At 37.3% G+C, this 21,147-nt stretch overlaps 1 protein-coding gene and 1 long non-coding RNA gene across 2 annotated transcripts; both read left to right on the top strand.

Moving 5' to 3' along the window:
• The first annotated feature begins 1,006 nt into the window (after positions 1-1,006).
• Positions 1,007-11,376, top strand: LOC124413834 (pickpocket protein 19-like). Its single transcript, XM_046894621.1, has 9 exons — positions 1,007-1,045; positions 1,130-1,335; positions 7,671-7,929; positions 8,191-8,458; positions 9,470-9,748; positions 10,156-10,425; positions 10,501-10,554; positions 10,658-10,891; positions 11,122-11,376. Exons 1-9 carry the CDS (start codon positions 1,007-1,009, stop codon positions 11,370-11,372), a joined length of 1,860 nt encoding a protein of 619 aa, XP_046750577.1. The 3' UTR covers positions 11,373-11,376.
• A 2,309-nt stretch (positions 11,377-13,685) lies between these two features.
• LOC124413942 lies at positions 13,686-20,407 on the top strand. The gene is made up of 3 exons (XR_006929909.1): positions 13,686-13,807; positions 19,089-19,094; positions 20,398-20,407. It is a non-coding gene; the product is annotated as an uncharacterized LOC124413942 (long non-coding RNA).
• Positions 20,408-21,147: the final 740 nt, after the last annotated feature.

The raw sequence follows: 21,147 nt of genomic DNA, 5'->3' as shown, positions 1-21,147 counted from the left end.
TGCCCAAGTGACACATGGTCGACTATTATCTGATTTATTGGTGGCAGAAAAGGTTATCAACTAATCGGAGACTAATGAAGAGAGTGTATTTCATAACAATAGTTGACTGCATGTCAACCGTATGTTCACGAATGTTCGCTAGGTTGTCAATATATAGTCAATAGTGTACAAGTGGACTGAAAATTGATTTGACACCGTCAAAAATAGTTAAACGAAACTTTGAGATTTCGATGATTACTACGTTTTTTATCCTATTAGGTACAGCTGCTATGGTGAGTTCTATACGATATTTTATTTTTGTTTTGACGTTATCGTGATCTTGACCTTTTCGATGACGGTCGTTGACATGTGCTCGATAGGGCTTTGACTTCTCACATACTATCAGTCATTATACACAACATTTTGACAAGTGTGCGCCTGGGTTGGTGAAAGTTCAGGACACCCTTCAGTTTGAACTGTAATCTGACCAGGAAATGTACTGACTGAACTGAAGAGACTAGACAAGTATAAGTAAAACTAAACACGAATATCTGGTTCATCTGCGAGTTGGAAGTGAAGGATTTTCCTGAGGGACTCTAACTGGTACTCGGCGTTAATGAAAAGCCAATACAGGCTAAGGGAAAATGAAATTAAAACATTTTCTGAAAATCAGTACACCACCCTTACGGCAAATGGTGTCAAGACCAATAAGAAAACCTAAACCATCAAAGATTCCGCGAGATCGAGACTATTGTAGACGACCATACAGAGCGAAGTACCAACAAATAACTTACATTCAATGCAGGGTTCACACATCACTCTAAAACAGTGAAGGGTGTGTGAAATTCATGGTTAACCCTGTCTTATACATGAGTATTTGGAAAGTGTGAAGAAACAAACATGGCGTCACTGTATGGCGTTATCGAGAAGAACATCAAAATACTTGGAAATCTACTGTAATGAAGACTGAAAGCTGGTCTGACTGCCATTGACGGTTCTATTCAGTCTCATTGAACAAACGAACGTAATGGAGAAGGGGAACAAGATTGGTCAGTGGCCTGTATGGGTGAGTAGTGAACCCAATGCTGAAGACGGTGCCAAGAAGAGTCCCAATATCTGAACTACTCCATCGCACTTTCACTATTGACAGTCCCTGGAAAAGTGTAAACAGACCGCACGTGGTCGGATTGCACAAACGGCCCTCGCAGCTACTCTTCTCAGAGCGTCACACTCGTGCAACATGGAGGGTTGTAGCCCCCCACTGGACTGCACACACAACTGTACAAACACCAGGGTGGTCGTGATTTGCCGGACCTCTCACGCAGTGCATGACCAAGCATCGCTTCGAGGAGCTCAGCACGTGACAACAAAAATCGACGTGTTACAATGAGTACGGCTTGGGATTTGGCAAAGAGTACAAGAATCAACCATGCGTGCAAGCGAATTGGATCGCTTTATCGACTGATGGTAAGTGCATCACTCCATTTTTTGACCCTACGCCGCAGATTAGCGATCACGTGTCTTACATGCACATGGCGGACTTTTGAGATGTGAAATCTATCGCATCGTTTAGGTATGATGTTTTGGTGAATTCTGAAGGATAACAACGAGTCGATGGTCTAGCAAAATATTTAGTTGATTTCAACTCAATTTTTTTAAGCCAACAGATCTTGAATTGAACACACATTTAGTTGATTCGATGACTTTTTTTCTCAGTATGGCATATGGAGAACCTGCCAATGTTTGGTTGATACGTTTTTTATGCTCAAAGTTCGAAAAATATTTTGGCTTTTTTTCCACGTTCGGATCTTCTCAAGCTCCTTTGCGAACGGTGATTCCGAGTCCTTATATCATTTTCTAATGGAGCATGGAATACTCGATGTTGACTCAAGATAATGGAGGGTTGAACAATACTCAGAAAATATGGGTATGGAAGATATATTGAACTAAGCGTATAAGCAAGGGAACTTGTTCCAGGTCTAAAAGCCCTTGGAATGTGGGACGAATAAAAAATAACCTCTTAGTGCTCACTGCTCACCTGTTCTCTCGGCGCCTGTCGCCTCTTCTTCTGACGAGCCATTTAATCATGTATGTATGGAACAAAAAATGAAAACAAATAATATACGAATCATATCAGCGGTGGCTGAAACGAGATATCCGACTGAAAGGAACGAATGGATCGAATCAGCTTCTGAGAATAATAATATGCTACAAAATATCTTGGTAGTCACTCTGTTCCTCTGCCTCGGTAGTAAGTAGCACATGTCCAGTAGGGTGTCGCAAAAAAAACAACTTTTTTTTTTTTTAGTCTCGTGTGACGAAATGTTAGTTTTTGATGTTTTAAGAGCCCACTCCAAAGGACAGCTCAAAAAAAACTTTTAAGAGATCGCTCCACATTTTTTAAAACGTCAGAAATCGAATTTTTTTTTTTTTTCTTTCACTCGCTGCGGTATAATTTTATGGACCAAAAGAAAATAAGTTTTCTAAAGTTTCAGTTCAAAATTTGAATTTTGAAAGGTCGCTCATCATTTTTTTTAATTTGTTAGTGCATTACGTTAGATTTTTTCAAGCGACCTTTTAATATTCATATTAAAATTTCACAAATTTTTTTTTTCATTTATTTAGTAAAAAAAAAACCGATAACAATACACCACGACATGAATTAAAAATCAAACAAAATACTGAAAATATAATTTTTTTAATTAAATTTTTTGACGACGTTTGACATTTAAAAACATTTGAAGTGACCTCTTAAAATTTTTTTTTTAGCTGTCCTTTGGAGTGGGCTCTTAAAACATCAAAAACTAACATTCTTCCACACAAGACTCGAAAATAAAAAATAGTCCGTTTTTTTGCGCCACCCTAATGTTCAGTGTAGCAAGAAAATGTCAAAACTGGGTCGGTATTCAAATGTACTCGATAATCGCCCATCTAAGTGTGTCGGATGAGTTGGCTGAGTATTCTCGTTTCTTTCATTGTCTTTCTTTTTTAGTATAAAAATTATGTTACAGAGCCTCGTTTTGAAAAGTACAAGCCTTGTTCGCTAAAATATAGATATAGTGCATGATCCTAACGTGATAGCATGCCTCAGACAAGTCGTTAAATAAAATATGTAGATAACATATTTTATGAAAAATGAAACTGAAAACTACGAGACATTACATGTCATTTCTCACCAACTGCGACTAATCGAGAAAATCGTACCAAGGGTTTTATGGAGAATAAAACGTGCTATGCTACAAAAAAAAAGAAGATAAAAAAAACTTTTGATTCCAAGACCGACAGCAAAAGGATAAAATTTTACTTCTGCAAGGTTGAGAATTGGACAGCTTATTCCTTTTCCAAGTTCTGCTACTTTACATACCGGGACCATCTCTAGAAACTAAACAGGAACTGCGCATGCGCGAATTTAAATCCGCCGTCCGTGCAGTCTGGCCACCCCGAGACCCTGCTGTCAAACTCTGTTTCTGTCGGCGATGTAGTTCACATGCATTTTTGAGGTTAGAATCTCAAGTCATTGAGATAGTCACTCGGAAAGGCTTGGGAAGCATTTGTTATTGAAAATTGATTGTTCAAAGAACGGTCGGAATTTAATGCTGATGCTCTTTGAAAATTCGTCCTATTTGATTGAAACAAGAAATCTGTTCAAATGTTGGGTGCTTGGAAGAAACGAAGCAGGTAGGTGGGGACAATTTATTCAATCATTTTCATTACTTCATACATTAAGAATAACAATGAAATTTTTTTCTTTCAACAGAAAATACAGCCAAAATAATAGCATCTCTGCTGTTAGCTGATGTCTTCTCTTCCCATTCAATTCGTGACACATGCAGAGATCATCGGCCACTTTTGTTGGTTGGAAAAGGAAGTTGTAGATCTTACGGTTTCTTTCAATTTCAAATCTAATCTCAAGAAATCTAATCCGAAGAGTAAAACTCAGAAACATTCTGTGACACAAGTTAAAAATCAACATTTTCAAAATGTGCCTCAGTAATTAACTTTAAGGATAATCATGTTTTAGAGTAATGTTCAGAACATTCATATGAAAATATTGACTTATCGGATTCAACATTGTACCCCTTGTTCCTTTGAAACAAATGAATATCTAATTTTCACTGAAGTTCATGAAAATATTTACTTAAACCTAAATCCAATACAATATCTTGTTCATAGTGCTCCGAACATCATCCAGTAACATGAATATCCGGAAGGAATCCCTCTGTCGCAGAAACCGTTATAAGGTTCTTTGTTTTTAACTTGTGCCACTAGATAACTTTTGCATTGCAGATTCCATTTCCAATCTTAGGATGAGATTTTTTGTTTCGAACAGTGTTAACATGGGATGCAGAATTAATTGTAATAAATGGAGATTCACAAACTCTCAGTTTCAATGAAGGACCATTGTAAGAGTATAAAATTGAATCTGGTTTCAAGCTTTCAATAAGTTACCGGATGACTCCCTGATAAAGATTCATCATAAAAAAGTTAGCCAGCAAGTAAGTCCTATTGTAGACAAAGTGATCATTTGTAACGTGTACTAGTAAGTGAATGCATTCCTTAGACCTTGCTGGGGTTGAACGAGGCTCAAGCACGGATGATAGCTGCAACTAGCTAGTCAGATGATACTGTCGATTAATATTGATTTTAAAGACATTTTCAACTGAAGTTATCCAACATTTTTAGATTGAGATTGGTTCAGTTTACACATCAAAATTCATCCTTGGAATCTGATTTAACACTTGAAACACTATTCATCTGAATTGAATACCAAGAGAGTGAAAAATAAAATATCAAAACTGCCGAAAATAAAATTTGAAAAATAATGCGGGCCAATAATACTGCTTGGATTACAATGGTGCACGGAATGATTGCTCTGTAAAATTAGTTAGCAGCAATTGTTGAATAACAAACTTTTTACTATTGGCTCGATAGATCTAAAATGATGGAATATTCAAACACCATGATCTGTAGTGTGTCGTGCTCTTCAATTTTGCCACGACTGATGTTCAGAAGGTGGCGATGACCAGAAGAAATTCCTTCGGATACCTGTTGTCTAATGGAACAACGGAACAACCAGGTTCGATGGTTGGAACGGTGGCACCAATCGAGAAACTAGGGTCCTAGCCACCAAAACGTTTTGACCATCAGGTAAGGTATGATTGTCATCCTATTATCCAAACTTGAAACTTCAAGTCTGTCAGAACAAACGAATTTTATCATTGAATACATGTGAAAATATTGTAATATGCAAATATCATAGTATCAGAAATTTACTTACACGCTTCAACGCCTGACAACTTTAGTCTCGCTTCGATGATGTTTGTTTCCCACCTGAAAATATTAAAAGATATTATCATCAGACAAGAGCTTCTAATTGTTTTGAATACCACTAATTTTCAATAAATTGCGACAGAAAAACGAATTGCTACTTTTTGTACTCCTAAGCTTTGTGTTTCAAGATACACTATTTCTTTTATTCCTTGTTACTGATTTTATTTTAATATTTCATGTTCATTGGCACTGATTACTGGCTTCCGGAGCACTGCACTGTAACAAATTTACTCTGGAGCAACCCTCTACTGGGTTTCAACAATCCATTTATTTTTAATTTTATGTAAATAAAGAATCTGTTTGAAATAAACAATATTTTTACTTACCTGCCTCAGTTTGTCTAGACTCCCACTCGTTGATGACGTTCCACATTTAATTTCAGTTTTCTTCTTTCAATAAATAACTGATCCAATTTCTGTAGCTTTTGATATTTGTTTCTCCATTGACGCCTTTATTGTGTCGATTAAATATCTGCTAATATCAACTACGGTATTGCTGAATGACACTTTTCTTAGAAAATTCACGATAAGTAGGAATAAATAACAACCTAACCTCAATACGCTACTTTACGCGCGAGATATTCAGAGCCTTGTCACATTTCGTGTACGTTGGTCGCCTTGGTTAGCTGACGAAAATTACTCCGCGGGGCAATTTCGCTGGCCAATGAAATTGAATCATTTGGCGCATGTGCAGTTCCTGTTTAGTTTCTAGAGATGGTCCCGGTATTGTAAGATCATATTCAAAAAACTTTTATCGAGAATAACAAGTACCGGTTAACGGTAACTATTTCCATCCTCTTCAAAAGACACGAATAGTTTTTTCGGCAAATGATAACTGCAGATGAGATTTCTATCCTAATCTATTGCTTCAAAACACGAATGTGACAAAATGCTAGTTTTTCATCCACCAAAGATGCAAACTATTCTTCCTTTGCATTTTTTACCGTCAAGGATGAACGTATTTGTGTTGAGCTATGTGCAGATTTTATTTGCAGAAATAAAGTCAAGATTTCAGGCCTCCGTAGAAAATCACTTCGCCCATATTGCCTCGAGGTTTTAGGAATTCAAAACAGGCTCGAGAAACTTGACAATTCTATGAATGAAGTAACAACCAAGGGTTTTTCCCTGAGTCCGAATGTCATTGATCCACCATTTCTGACGCCAGACCTTTAGTCGTTGACTAAAAAATCGTAACTCACACTACTTGCAAATAACAGTTGATTTCGATGCATTCGATTGGTAAACATGATATTTTTATAAGACCTTAAAAACTTGGATTTCCTGCGGTAACAACACGGCAAACGAAATTTTTCCTCTTTAAAGATTTTACTGATGATAAAATTACACAAAATAACGCGATGGGTACGTTTGCGATAAATATCGTGCGTGAGGTCGCCCACGGAAAATAAATACTCAACCCATCAAATAAATTACGTTTATTAGCTCAATTCTTGACTGTGTACTCGATTCTCATACGGATTAGACTGGTATTTGTTTGGACTGATTCTGTGATAGAAAAATTCGCGAGTCAGGGCAAGGAAAGAGTAGCTTTTGTCTTTCAGTGTAACGCCGAACACCATCCAGTAATCAAGGCGATTCGAAGGCACGGTTCGTTTTTCACGCACCTCTCTAAGTGCCCAGTTATTGGATAAAGTGGAATCGCATATTTTATAACCCAATCAGCCGACTTTCCCCAGTTCAATAATTTTCAGCTGAGGTTAGATGGCGAGCAAAAGCACAAGGTGGGGTGAACTTGACTTACAATTATTTTTCTTTCTTCATCACCTCGCGTTATACATTTCACTTCGTAACTTCGTTTATTATACCGAACGTTCTTCGATTACTTCAAAATCAAATGCTAGCAGCTGCTGCTGCCAGTAATGTTCTTCGACGAGAAAATCAGGCATTCGACTTGTAATTCCCCTTGTGGCCGATGTGGCACTCACTCTCGGCGTCTAATTAATTAAATAATTTAATCAGTAAATACTTCTGCAAGCTAACGACATTCTAGTACAAAAAGAAAAATATAATAATTTATACAATTTATACACCCACTTAATTCAGCGCGATTTATAAGACACTAGAATGAAACGAACTATTTATATTCACTTGGTTTCGAATAAACCTACAAATATCTTGAACAAATGTGTTCGCCGTTTTGCAAAAAAATTATCAATTCACACATCTTTGTTCGAATGTTATAATAAAAATGAAAAATTTATCTCAAATAGAAGATATTTATCGAGGTAACAAAAGGTGGTGAGACTTTTGTATACTGCCATTTTTTTTAATTTATTTTTTTTTTTTCGAGACGTTTACTTCCCCTGATTGAATTTTGACTGGAAGTGCAATTGTTCGCAGAAATATATCGTCAAGAACGAAGCGGTCTAACAACTGGCTGCAGCACAAACAAAGAACGTCACAAGAACGGAAACTGAAACCACTGAAATGTCTATTCAATTTCCTGAAGAACTACTGCACCAAAGGCAGCCTTCACGGGTTGAGATACATAGTTGAGCCAGGCGCACATTGGATCGAACGTCTCATCTGGACAATTCTTTTCACTTTCTTTCTTATATGCACCGTCGTAGTCATCTCAAAATTATCTAGTAGATTCCAGGTGATAACTCTTTCGTTTGAATATGCAATCCAGCAATTCACTCTCGTCTTGAGATGAGGCTCCTCAAAATTAAAAGCTGCTTCGACACTTGCATTTAAATTTATATAAGTGCATAGATGTTATTATCAGCAGCTGTCTCTTACTGAGACTGAATAGCATGGACAAAGTCCAGAAAAAAATTATTTACCCAGCGGAGCAAATGCCTTTTGCCTCGATTTCTCCAATAGGTAGTTTCTGATAGAAATGCGTTTCTTCCTTCAGGCAGCCCAAACCTCTACAGTGGTTGAAACGACGCATTACCCAGTGTCAGAACTTCCATTTCCCAGCGTCACTTTGTGCCCGAGCAATCGAGTGAACTGGCAGAAAGCACTCGAAATGGAAAAAGATATAGTCCCTGTGCATGACCTGGAAGCCGTTCGAACGTACCGCGACCTGGTAACCAGACTCTCAACCATGACCTTCGGCGATTTTGACAACTTACAATTCCTCGAAAATCGGTCACTCGAAGTGTTCAGCGGTACGTTGTTAGGTGGGTATATAATTTTTGAAAAATACTGACTTTACAGGGTATTTATGAGTAAACAAGTGAGTTGTGTGGATTTGGCGAAGCAGTTGTGTCGTTATTTATAACCAAATTACGTCAAAGTGATTATCTGACTTGACTTAACTAGACTGATTATGGCTCAGTAGGTCTGTTTTACCGATATTTGTTCCCCTTGGTGATAGGCAACCCAACATACTGTGTTTACTCGGAAACACCGTATAGTCAGTTTTTACCGACCGCATAGAATGTTACTTAAATATCACTTACATATAACAGTTTTCATTTCAATATCCCTGATCACAGTTTACTCGATAGGTAGAGACTAACTAATCAAAGGCTTTGATAAAAGTCAAAACAAGTTACATCCTAGTCTTTGATACAATAATGAAAATAAGTGACACTTTACTCGGTCGGTAAAGACAGACTGTATAGCATCCTTTTAATATTGTATATTTTTTTTCTTGTTTTTGTCCTCAATTTTAATACCAGCTGTGGCCATATTCACTATACGTGTAATGTGTATATTTATGGTTTTGGCTATGAATGGTACAGAATTTTTTTATCTACACAAACGCTTAAATCGAAACTGAAATCAGACGTGCCAAGTACTCACACTTTTGTCAAAAACTTATTCAATGTCGAACTTGCTTAATTGATGAAACAAAAGTCAAATTATTGAATACAGAATGTTATAAAGATGGACACAATTGATTCGGTGATTGGAATGCATCCATGCTACCATTGTAAGTATTCAGGCGGTCTTTGAATCGTCTGCAATTATTGATGTGTCTATGTTTTAACTAATCGTTTCTAAAAAAAAAAAAAAAAAAAAAAAATTGAATCCAAACTACAATAATAAAAACACTTTGAAGGCTTACAAACTACAAATGAATTCGTTTGATACTGTAATTTAAACATGATATGAATCGGTGATTCTGAAATTTCGAATCCAACACACAATCGTTGCATATAATGAATAAAATTGATGTAATGTAGGTAAGAACTTGACAAGTTTTCTTCAAACTGTTGCACCGACCTGCGACGAATTTTTGAGTGCCTGCTGGTGGCGTGCTTCGTACAGAAATTGCTGCGAAATATTCGAGCCACAGAGGACCGAGTACGGTTTCTGCTACTCATTCAATTCCGAAACTGCGGATTTCGATCACAAGACGTACTCTCAGGAGCTGAGGCCAAGACGAAGTAATACGATGGGTGATTGGAGTGGTATCCGGCTTGTAGTCAGCCTAAATAAATCGTCTCAGCCTCCAAATACAGGTGCATTTACTTATGATCTGAGTGAAGTTATTAATCATGCATTTGCAAATTCAGTCTCCATCTCCATTTATAAGTAATTTCATCCAATGGATGAGGCCAAGACCGATAGTGAAGGAAGTTGATTCTCCATCGTTATCATCTTTTAGTAGAAAAGAAGTTGGGACAAAACTTCATTAGAGCTGTAAATATGGCGGCAATTTATATACTTATCACAACTATTTCCAGCAATAATAGTAATCGTCTTGAATAGTTTGTGACTAGTAAAAAGTTACACTCTCAACCATTGCTACATGAGGAGCTAGTTTATATCACTCTCAAATTTGGCGAATTGGACACTGACACTCAGATTGTAGCAAACGGAAACATCGTGAGCTTTATACATTAGCGAAGCCCGACAATAATTTCAGACAAAGCTATAGAAGTTACGGTCTTTGTGGGTCATCCAAAGTCCTGGCCAAGCAGTGGGAGAAATTCAGGACTCGGAACGTTTTCAAGCATCGGGGTCTCATGCCCGTCTATTTATGCCACCGAGAGGATCCTTCAGCTGGATAAAACGAAACTCAGTTGCAACCTCAACGGCAAAATGGAATATAATCAAAACTTCTGTCTGACCATGTGTCGACGTGATTCAGCCATCAAACACTGCGGATGCAATCCGCTTTTCCTGATGCCGTCAGGTATTCAACTTGTTCAATTTACGCTGTTGACCACAGATCCAGGCACACGTTTCATCACTGGAATTGTTTTCGCAGGTACAGAACGAGCCTGCGTTTTGGACGATCTTCTGTGCCTGGCAAGAAAGAACGGTAGAGTGTTGTTGAATTATTTGAAAAATCGACTATGGAACTGGTCTCGACACTGGAACCTTAGACATTTGACAAGTACTCGTCCCTACGTTTCTTTTCTCAGGTGTATTCAACAACTATATTTTAGAAAACAACGCCTACTTCGCTAATAATACCATTGGGATGAACTGCAGCTGCCCTCCGGAATGCGAAGGGTACAACTACCAGTACCAAGTCACGCATACAAAATTGAGAGAATCCATAGCTTCCAACACAATCTTCATCGATGTTCACTACGAGTCAACCTCGATGATACGATACAGAATGGATGTTGTCTACACCCAACTAGACCTACTTGGTAAGTAATTCGCGTATACAAACCATCCAAAGATTTAGATGCATGGACATTAGCAGAAATTACTTCTTGTAATTCCAAGAATGTGATAATCCCGTTGGAAGTGAAAAATTTCGATTTTAATTTCACCATCAAGTATTCATGACATCGTTAAGACAGTGTAGTCACTTTAGACTATAGACATCTTGAATGACACCATCTTGATTGGTAATAATATTATAAATTCTATTTAGTGTCATTTGGCGGAGTCTTTGGCCTATTTTTGGGAGGTTCTATACTCAGTTTTGTGGAACTGCTGTACCACCTAACCATTGGCTTAATTGGCCACATATTTCGTGATTCAGAAGCAAGTGGTGAGACAGCTGAGTCCTTCAAACGTGCTAAGAACCAGGATAATCAGAAGCCTCCAGTGCCCACAGTTCATAAGGTCCTACCACTCATGGATTATCATGTAAATCCGCGAACAAGCTTGTACAGATACTGAGGCATTTTTATACGTGCGTGAGTAATTTTGGGTTTTTTTTTTTCAATATATTCGATGAATTCATAATGCAGGTGTTGGAACGGGATAATGATACTTAAATACGTTTCAGTACACTGCTTTGAGTCTTGGTACGCTTAGTCAAATTTATATCAGGTGTTTGTACGTATTTGTAAGCACAAAGTGAGTAGCTTTTCCTAATTGGTATAATACAGTCAAAGAGGCATGAAACATAATGCTAATTGTAAGGAGGTATAAAGGACAGAGTAATTGCAAGTTTTGAACTCTCACCGAGAGTACTCAACATTTGCGATCAAAGGTGGCATTAAGAGATAACGACTCGAAGACCGAGGATCTTTGATTTTCGAGATCCTTCAGTTAGAATTGATTTTCATTTACGTTAATACTTGAGCTTATACGAATAGATAGAAACGTTGGAACAATCCTGACAATCTAATATTTAAATAACAATTCGTTAACGACACTTAAAACCAGCCACTTTGATTGATCCCTTAGTTCTAATGTTAAATGGTAAAAAAGGTAAAAGTTATTTTATCGATTTCCATAAATAACGCAAATGTAAAGACTCGTTGATTAAAGTTTAAAAAAAAGACCTGTCACCTGCGCTATAACTTCCAGAGGCAAGGCAAATATTATTGACAAAACCCATTTGGGTTCTGAAAATACGACTCATAATTATGAGGACTCATCTCAATGCTCAATTTTTCAACCACCACCGTTTCAAATAATATCTAAAATCATTCACCGCCCTTTGCATGAAACTTTAAATCCAGGTGGTTTGCCCAACTCTGTTATGAAATTAAATTAATACAATTACAAAACGTAGAACGACACAGAGAATCCCGCCTTCATCTTTTCGATATTTCGTGAAATCCAAAAGTTAGTTTTTCCAGCCTGAGAAAGTGTAAGATGCAAAAAAGTAATTAAATTTTCGTCAAAGTGCAGTCAAAACTCTTCAATTTTTCTATCCACTAATCTAGTAAAAATGATGGAAACCTGCAGTGAAAGACGTCACAATTAAGTTCGAAACAAATTACATCAATTTCTAAAATTTCCTCACAGCACGCACAACTTTTCATCCTATTAAATTACCGGGATGCAAAATTTTCCTTTAAAAAGCAATGATATCTGAAAAAAAATTAGCTAGTTTAATGGATTTACGTTAAACCAATAGCTGTTTGGGAAAGGCAAACATTTTGTACAGAAATCCGAACACGACACACAGAAAATGTCGATCACTCCCATCAATAAAAGACCGAATTAGTTATTAGTAGAGCCGATATATGAGCGTTCGGGGACAAATGTGTGGTCAGAATGATGTAGATAGTGTGTAAATAGCAGTTGGATTCTGAACAGTGATAAATAGCATTAATGTGTTTGCAAACGATACTTGCAAGCCATAATTGTGTCGAATGAGTAAATCATGTTGAGGTATAATTATAATAATAATAAATACGAGCAACGAATTACGAATCAATATATTTAGTCTCATGTGTCAAAAACGATTCTCGCAATTTTTTTCTGGTTAATTATGACTCGAACCATTTGTTTATCCCAGATCTTAAATAGTTTGTTGGAATGCGCTTCTCGTTCCTATAAATAAAAATATCCGCAGCAGAAGAAAAAATAATATATATCACAACATTCCGTCTGTACGAATAGTCCTACGGTGTTCGTACAAAAATTCATCATTTTTATGTACCTTGTGTCGTGCCAGTACTCAAGCGAAAAGTTTTGTCCCTTGGCGTCCTTCTTTCATATCACTTAGGGATTAGGTATGCATAGAACTGAAAGCCCAAGGTTGTCTTCTCCATTTCTGCGAATTGTCCACGAAGGTTAAAAATTCCGAATACATTCCATCTACTTGAGTATAAGCAAAACTAACATAGAATGGTTTTTTGTCACTCATGAAGAAGAAACAACTCCGCTGTGTGAAGCAATTTTTATTTTAACGCAAGAAAAAAAAAAAAAAAAAATACCAATACAGTACCAAATGCTTTACCACTTATGATCCTAACTCACGTGACGATTCATCGTTCGATATTGCGAAACTATATATTGATACCCATAAATCGATGATCAGACGTCGTACATAGATTGAACTGATTCCAACTTTTAGAGAATAAAGATGTGATTGATCTAGTCCAAAAATGCTTGTATCGATTTCCAAAAAATTCGACAAAAAGGTAACATAACTGTCAACATTTTCTGAGAATTTAAGATTTTTTAGCTGATAATTATGGCAGCGGTAAAAAAAAGATTAAAAATCACGAAAAATCAATGCTTTTCTAAATATAAAGGGAAAAATTTTTTTAAATCCTGGCACTTTTTTTTAATTATTATGAACCAATTTGGGGGGTAAGACCATTAAAATTCAATTTTGCCCTTCTTAAGGACAGGTCTAATGTAGGTATTAAGTACGTGACGAAATTTTCAAGTGTCATCGACAACTTGACCCACCAATACATTCCATTAACTTGGTGACTATTTATATAGTTTGAACGTTTACGAGATTGCTTATCTGATATAGTAATCGCTGCGGTATGTTGTGTTGCCTACCACCGAGGGGAACAAATATCGATAATATAGTAATACCAAGTTATCGGTAGTTTAACGTCATCGCGAGTGATATGGAACTACTCAATGTTTCAAAATTGTATGGTTTTTGGCAGGCAGTTGTTTCGTTCTTTATAACCTATGCAGAGTCAACTTGAAGTGACTATATGAATTGACTCGATTAAAGCAATTATGACTTGGTTATTACCGATGTTTGTTTCGCTCAGTGATAGGTAATCCAACATACTGTGGGATTAAATAAGAAACACCCGGTATTTCTATCTGTTATCGGATGTCTTTGCAGGCCTCAACATTCGTTCGGCGTCAGTACGTATTTGGGTCGTTCGTCTTCCTCGAGTATTTTGTATAAATTAGGATCCGACCAGAACTTTGTTACTATCTGTACAAAGTTCGATTTTTCACCCGACTAGAACTGTGTCATGCAGTTAAAACTTTTCCAAGTTATCTAAATATAAATATATGAGGGCGCGATAGTGAGATAAGAAGCCTCAGGCACTGACTGTCACATAACCTCATTACGAATATACGGACATACACTAGATTGATTCGGCAAACCATTACGGGCTGACAGATGGCGCTAGTAGTTTCAGGGAATAAAAGCGAGCTGTTATCAGTCGAATAAATCAGACGTGATTCGGTCCGCGTACGATGCGCATCGGCTCTTGCGCTACCAAATTGTTGTGCGCTCTGAACTCAGGGTTGAAGGGATGAGTACTCACGATGGTAGTATCGCTACCACATATATATATGTATATATATGTATTTTTTTTTTTTCAGTCTCGTGTGACAAAATGTCAGTTTTTGATGTTTGAAAAGCCCACTTCAAAGGACAGCTCAAAAAAAAAAAATTTTAAGAGGTCGCTCCAAATTTTTTAAAATGTCAAAAATCGTCTAAAATTAAATAAAAAAAATTATATTTTCAGTATTTTGTTTGATTTTTAATTCATTTCGTGGTGTATTGTTATCGATTCTTTCTTATTAAATTAAAGAAACAAATTTATGAAATTTTAATATGAATATTAAAAGTTCGCTCGAAAAGATCTAAAGAAATGCACCAAAAAATTGAAAAAAAATTATGAGCGACCTTTCAAAATTCAAATTTTTAACTGAAACTTTCGAAAACTTATTTTTTTTGTCTATAAAATTATACCGTAACGAGAAGAAATTAAAAAAAAAAAAAATCGATTTTTGACGAATTCTGACGTTGTAAAAAATGTGGAGCGACCTCTTAAAAATTTTTGTTTGAACTGTCTTTAGGAGTGGGCTCTTAAAACATCAAAAACTAACATTTTGTCACACGGGACTCAAAAAAAAAAAAAATATTCTATTTTTTTGCGCCACCCTAACATATATATTGTTACAACTCAAGATGCTTGGAGATCATTTGTGCCTTACATAATAACTTGTCTGGCTATCATTGAATATTAATTTCAAAAGATTCAAAATATTGAAAATGACAGTCCGATCTTCATTTGAAATTGACGATGAAATCACGCGTTCATAATTTTGAGAGTATAATAATAAATCATGAAGTTCCGGGCATTCCTGTTGTGTGGATAAATCATGAAGATCTACTTGAGGATCAAGCGGCTACTGGACCACCTCGACACACCCCGCAGGTTAACTGCGACAAACCGGCATCAAAGTGGCGGATAAACGTTTGTAACGGCATAACGGAAAGTGGGCAAAAGCCTCACTTGCACAACAGTGAAGCGGCATCACGAAGTGATGAATTTACGCGTCAACGCTGAGAAGGGATCAGCGATCGCTGAAAGGGTCGACATCGGCCAGGGTACCCATAGTGACACCCGTCCAAGCTCGCAATGTTGCGTTGACCACACCGCGACAAAGCCCCCCCCCGTCTGTGGACCGCAAACATGAACACCAACTACGCAGATCCAATTTGTTTCTTTGTAAGAGGAATCAGTCAACGCTCACGTTTCCCGTTTTCCCTCCCTACGGCAATTTCGGCTATTCGGGAAACGCTTCGCGTATGCATATGTATATAGGTACGTACGCTTTGCCGCGTCAGCAGAGACTGATCGTATCCTGTGTAATTTCATTTTGCTTACCATGTCCGTTATCTCTCGTAAAAATTCTGCAATGCTGCTTCGTCGCAAATTCAATTGGAATTTATTTTCCAATATTTTTTCGCTACGAAGTGGTAAACACATGTGTATTGTAATCACGACTTACTCGACACCTACAACACACTTCCTTAACCCTAAGGTCATTTACCTGCCAACGTTTGATCCTAATTTGGTGCAATGTTCTGGATTTTGGATCACTTTTCTTTTAGAAAAAAAGATTTTTCGAAATTCCTCAGATTCTCGCTATCTAAGTGTTAAAATCAAATTTGGAGAATATCTTCTCATATGCAAAGAAGTATATTTTTGATAGATGTGACAAATATGATGATAGTTTGTTTTCTCGTCTTGTGTTTTTACGAAATTCAACGCAAGATGTGCCTAAATTTAATGCTGAATCGTGCTTCAATGAGTTTTCACAGATTTTGTTGACAACAGCATCTAAAGTGCAATTTACTCCATTTGAAACGAGTTGATTACAGACTTTCCAATCAAATCGTTGAAATGTACCTACATTTGAACAGGTGGATAAGTACTTTACTATATATTCCATCGATATCTAAAGCTGTAGTTTCGTATTTGCACAAAGTATTTAACAACTACACAATGCATACACTGTTCTAATCTTAGTTGATCATTGTTCGCATGCCCAGAACCTTCCTAGACCATCTCTACGTATAATCCTCCATGAATTAATGGGAATTGATACTTATTTAATTCGAGTGACGTGACTGATACACACCACATTTATCTTTGTCCACATTGTTCATGATTTGAGAGGATTTGAAAACACTTTGAAGATCGTAACTGAAAAATGTTCCAGGATCAAAAGCCGTTCCGAAGGATAAATTTCTTCATAATAATTAAGTCTAATAGTCAGAAATGATTTCTGATTTTCCATGCCAGAAGAAAACTGCCGTAAGACCGAGAGATGAAGAAATTCGAACATCACGTGCGTATCGACGTGGCGTATCGAGTGACGTGAAGGTTCGGTACTTGATGCATTTTTCATTCAACAGTCACCGGGCGAGATGGGTTACACAAGATATAAAATCCCACTTCTACCCTCGGAAAATTTAGTGCAATAGTAGTCCGAAATGTAGGAAACATGATTCAGCAGTTACAGGGTTGAGACTGTTTTTATGTCCTGGTGAGGTCAGGCGCATGACCTAGAGGCGACCACGGGGCGCCGGAGCCTCGAAGAGTTTTGTCCGACTGAAAACATATTTCTATTATTTTCTTGAAAACTACAGAATAGCCGAGGAGACAAGCCAAAGCTACGGGGGTTTGGGATCCAGCGAAAAAAGAGGCCAGCTTGCGCAGCGTCTAAGGCAACGAGGCAGACGCGTTTTCTAGGTTAATCCAGTCGTAGAATAGCAAATTTTGTTTGGCTCGATGGCTAACCGTATACAGTATACAACGGTACTCCTACTGCCGGCAACCGACGGATCGTCGGTCGTCACCTCGACGCTACTGGCAACGTCTCAAAGTGCATTTTCGTGTATTCTCGTTCGAAAATACACCGAGGAAGGTCATACGTTTAGCCAGTGACACACTCGAAATTTTTCATTTCCATTCATCGTTGCGCATCCGTTCGTACAATCCTCGTCTTCATATATTCGGAGTGAATGTCTGACCTGGAAAAGGTATTGGACGGATCACGTGAGCAGGGTTTTCAAAAAAAGATATTTTATTTAGAGGAAACTGTGATCAGTGTTTACCGACTGAGTCCAGTGTTACTTGTAATGGTTATTATGACAGCCTGTGTGTCTTTGGTCCGGAAATATTGCGAGTCACGTGAGGGAGGTTTTCAAAAAAAGATACTTCGTTAAAAGAAAACTCTCATTAGTCTTTACCGACTGAGTCAAGTGTCACTTATATGTGTTATTAACAGAGGCTGTGCAACATACTTCCGGAAATATTGCGAGTCACGTGAGGGTGGTTATCAAAAAAAGATACTTCGTTAAGAGAAAACTCTGATTAGTCTTTACCGACTGAGTCAAGTGTCACTTATATCGGTTATTATCAAAGGCTGTGCAACAAACTTCCGGAAATATTGCGAGTCACGTGAGGAAGGTTTTCGAAAATGTTGCAGCTGGCGCCAAAACGTCGAACACATATATGCAGAATTATTTATTTTCAACGCAAGAATGATGGCTGAAAATGTGTTTAGTGCCATTTTTGATGATAAGTATCATCCTTTGACTTATGAAAAAATTAAAAATTGGTCCAAATCCAAGTTCCATAATAATTCGCAATTTTTTCTGTGAATCCAGTTGATCTAATTTCTTCAATTCGTTCGTAATTTTATTCAAATTTGATTCCTCAAGATGATGCTTTATTTGCCAAAAAAGAATATTTCCTTTTTGATGAAAGATCAAATCGATTAAACCACAGTTTTTTGTTTTTGAAACATTTATCGACTGAATACGGATAATACTGAGTTGATGAAATTTATCTTCAAGCATAATAAATTACCTTAAGAGTCCATTAGTAATCTAGCGTGATAGAATTTTTCTAAAAAAAGAAATTAATCAGTTCTGTAGTTTGAAATTTCTTTCACTAGTCAAGAATCAGATTCTAGTTTTAAAAGAGCAAATATTACTGAAGTATGGTGAAAATTATTTATTATTATGTTGAAGTTGTTTGCACGAATATTTATAGAACTCGTCAAATATTCCAATGGCGTTAATTTTTACTCCAAAGAAAAATGATGATTTGTAATTTCAATTACAGTTTATGAGTGCATATGATCACACTTAAAACCAGGTTATTAAACCAACCGTAATTTTGTACCGTACCTACTTAATTTCAAACGTCTGAGTCCAAGCAAATGGATGAGAAAAATTTTTCAGTCCAGTTAACTTATCCAATTCCGTCTGCGGATTGGATCGTATCTTGAATAGTCACAATCAAGGCAAGACTTATATATATATCTACGATATCAATCAGTTTCCTACTTCGGGTGAAAACGTGAGATAAATGTCAATATCCCCCGCTAGCAATTCCTGAAACTGTGTACGTACCAGCCAAGGTTCACGTAGAAGTACTGTTATATATTATATTATGTAGGTATATATGTGTATGTGAACCTATACAAGCGAATGCTGCGTCAAGATAAGACTGTGAAAAGAAATAGAGGGATTCAAATCCGATTAAAAATCTGGTCAGGATTATGCTTGCCGCGAGCTTTGCAAGCTTTTCGGAGATGGTGCCGATAAAAACTCGTCTTCGAATGATCTCTGCGATTCATCGCTCCGTCGCCTTCAAAGAGGACGTAGTTCCGGGTCAGAGGTCAGGGTGGGGATAAGAGAATCACGAAATCTCTCGTCCGGATTTTGGAGTCTGGATTGGCTGCGCGTGCAGTGTGTAAACGGAATCGAGAGTAGCTAAATCGCTTCACAGAGATTCTGAACCGGGTACTTATACTTTGTGAAATTGCTTACATCGCTAGTCGCAGAACCATTCTCTGCAGATATCCGAAAACGATTTTACACGCTCGTAAAACGACGTTACACTTCGTCACAAGAAGCGGATCACATAGCTGTAAAGATACTCGAAATTTAGTTAGTTCAAATTAGTTTTTGAACTCCAGAATCCTTCACTGAATCCTGTTATCCTTTTGGATGAGAATAGAACTCGTTCAGGTGTACCTCACCGATTTTTTACATCTTGTAATATGCTGTAGTACATCGAACATCATTAAATATGTGTTTTTTCTTACGTGCTGATTCGAGTGTTTGAAATGTAAGAAGTCACTTTCGTTCCCACTCTAGCCAAAAAATGGGTTGAACGCTCTGAGGGTAAAAACACTGCGCATATTATCGTCTGTTGGTAACCAATAATGTCGAATTGATTTTATGAAAGAAATTTAAGTTAGTATCAAGAAATCCTCATGGATCGATTTTTGAGTTGATGTAAAAATTATTCAAAATTCACAATGAGAACAAATCGAAAATTGAATATTTCGATAATTTACATTCCACGTGTAAAGTGATTTTTCCCCACAAAGCAGATTCCACAAACGGCGTAACTGATCCCTTTAATTTGATATTTGAAAATTATACTACCTTAACCTTTCATCAAACTGAATTTATTTTCGGACCAATGCGACCTTCTGACTGAGCAAAATATCGACTAGACTAAAAGTTTCATTGAATTTAGGAAAATGATGATGCAGAGAGTAACTTTAACCTCGATCACAATAAACCAACTATTCAGAATATCAGGTCATAAGTGAACGATTCGTAAAAATTCAATCGAGGATTTTCTGCCAAAATTGTTGAATCTATCTACAAACCTGATATTGTCGGACTTTATTTCACTCTAAGCTTTTTCGTCAGCAAAATAATTTTGAATTATTTTAAAACACGTCTATATTTGCCGAAAGGAGCTAACTTCAGTTTTAAAATCGAGTAATTTGCGCAAAATTTTCGTTGTTTTCGTTGTCTCGTGATACTGACCAGGTCACGTGCGATTCTGCACTGTAAATACGCCGATATTCGTCGAACAAAGTCTGTACATCAGTAAATTTCGTAGTATAATTATTATAAGCCTCCTCCGTTTGTGAAATCAGGTAAAAATGATTGACCGCAATAAGTTGTGGACAACTTCAAACTTGATATCGTCATAAAGCGTGATCTACAAAAGATTAAGCAGATATTGGTGTTTCGATTTCGGTTGATTCAGGATTTGGATGAATTTCAGCTCATCTAGGGGGGGGGGGGGGGGGGGGGGGGGCTAGATCATCAGAAGTTAGGGGTCTATAGCAGGCATTGATCGCCGTTTGGGCAACTGCCGGGTAAAGTTCCGAGGAAATACCTTGCGAGGAGTTGGCCTTGCGTGACGTTGGAACGAACTGCCTCCGGGCCGAAGCTGCAGAAACTGGAGGAAAGGTAGGGTCAGAAAAGCCGTTAGACCAAAGATTGAAAGGGTCACTTTATGAGAAGACGCATCTCGGAGAATCCTTCCCTCCTTTCTCTCTCTCGCTCTCTCTCTCTTTCTCTGAGTTTCTTAATACCCTAGCTCCTTTCCAATAATCCTGCAGTTTTTACGCTCGTTTAACCTGGGATAATTCAATTGAGATGGTGTTA

The sequence above is a fragment of the Diprion similis genome, chromosome 13 (assembly GCF_021155765.1).
Source record: "Diprion similis isolate iyDipSimi1 chromosome 13, iyDipSimi1.1, whole genome shotgun sequence".
Lineage (NCBI taxonomy): Eukaryota > Metazoa > Arthropoda > Insecta > Hymenoptera > Diprionidae > Diprion > Diprion similis.
This window is presented reverse-complemented; position numbering and strand designations above follow the sequence as displayed.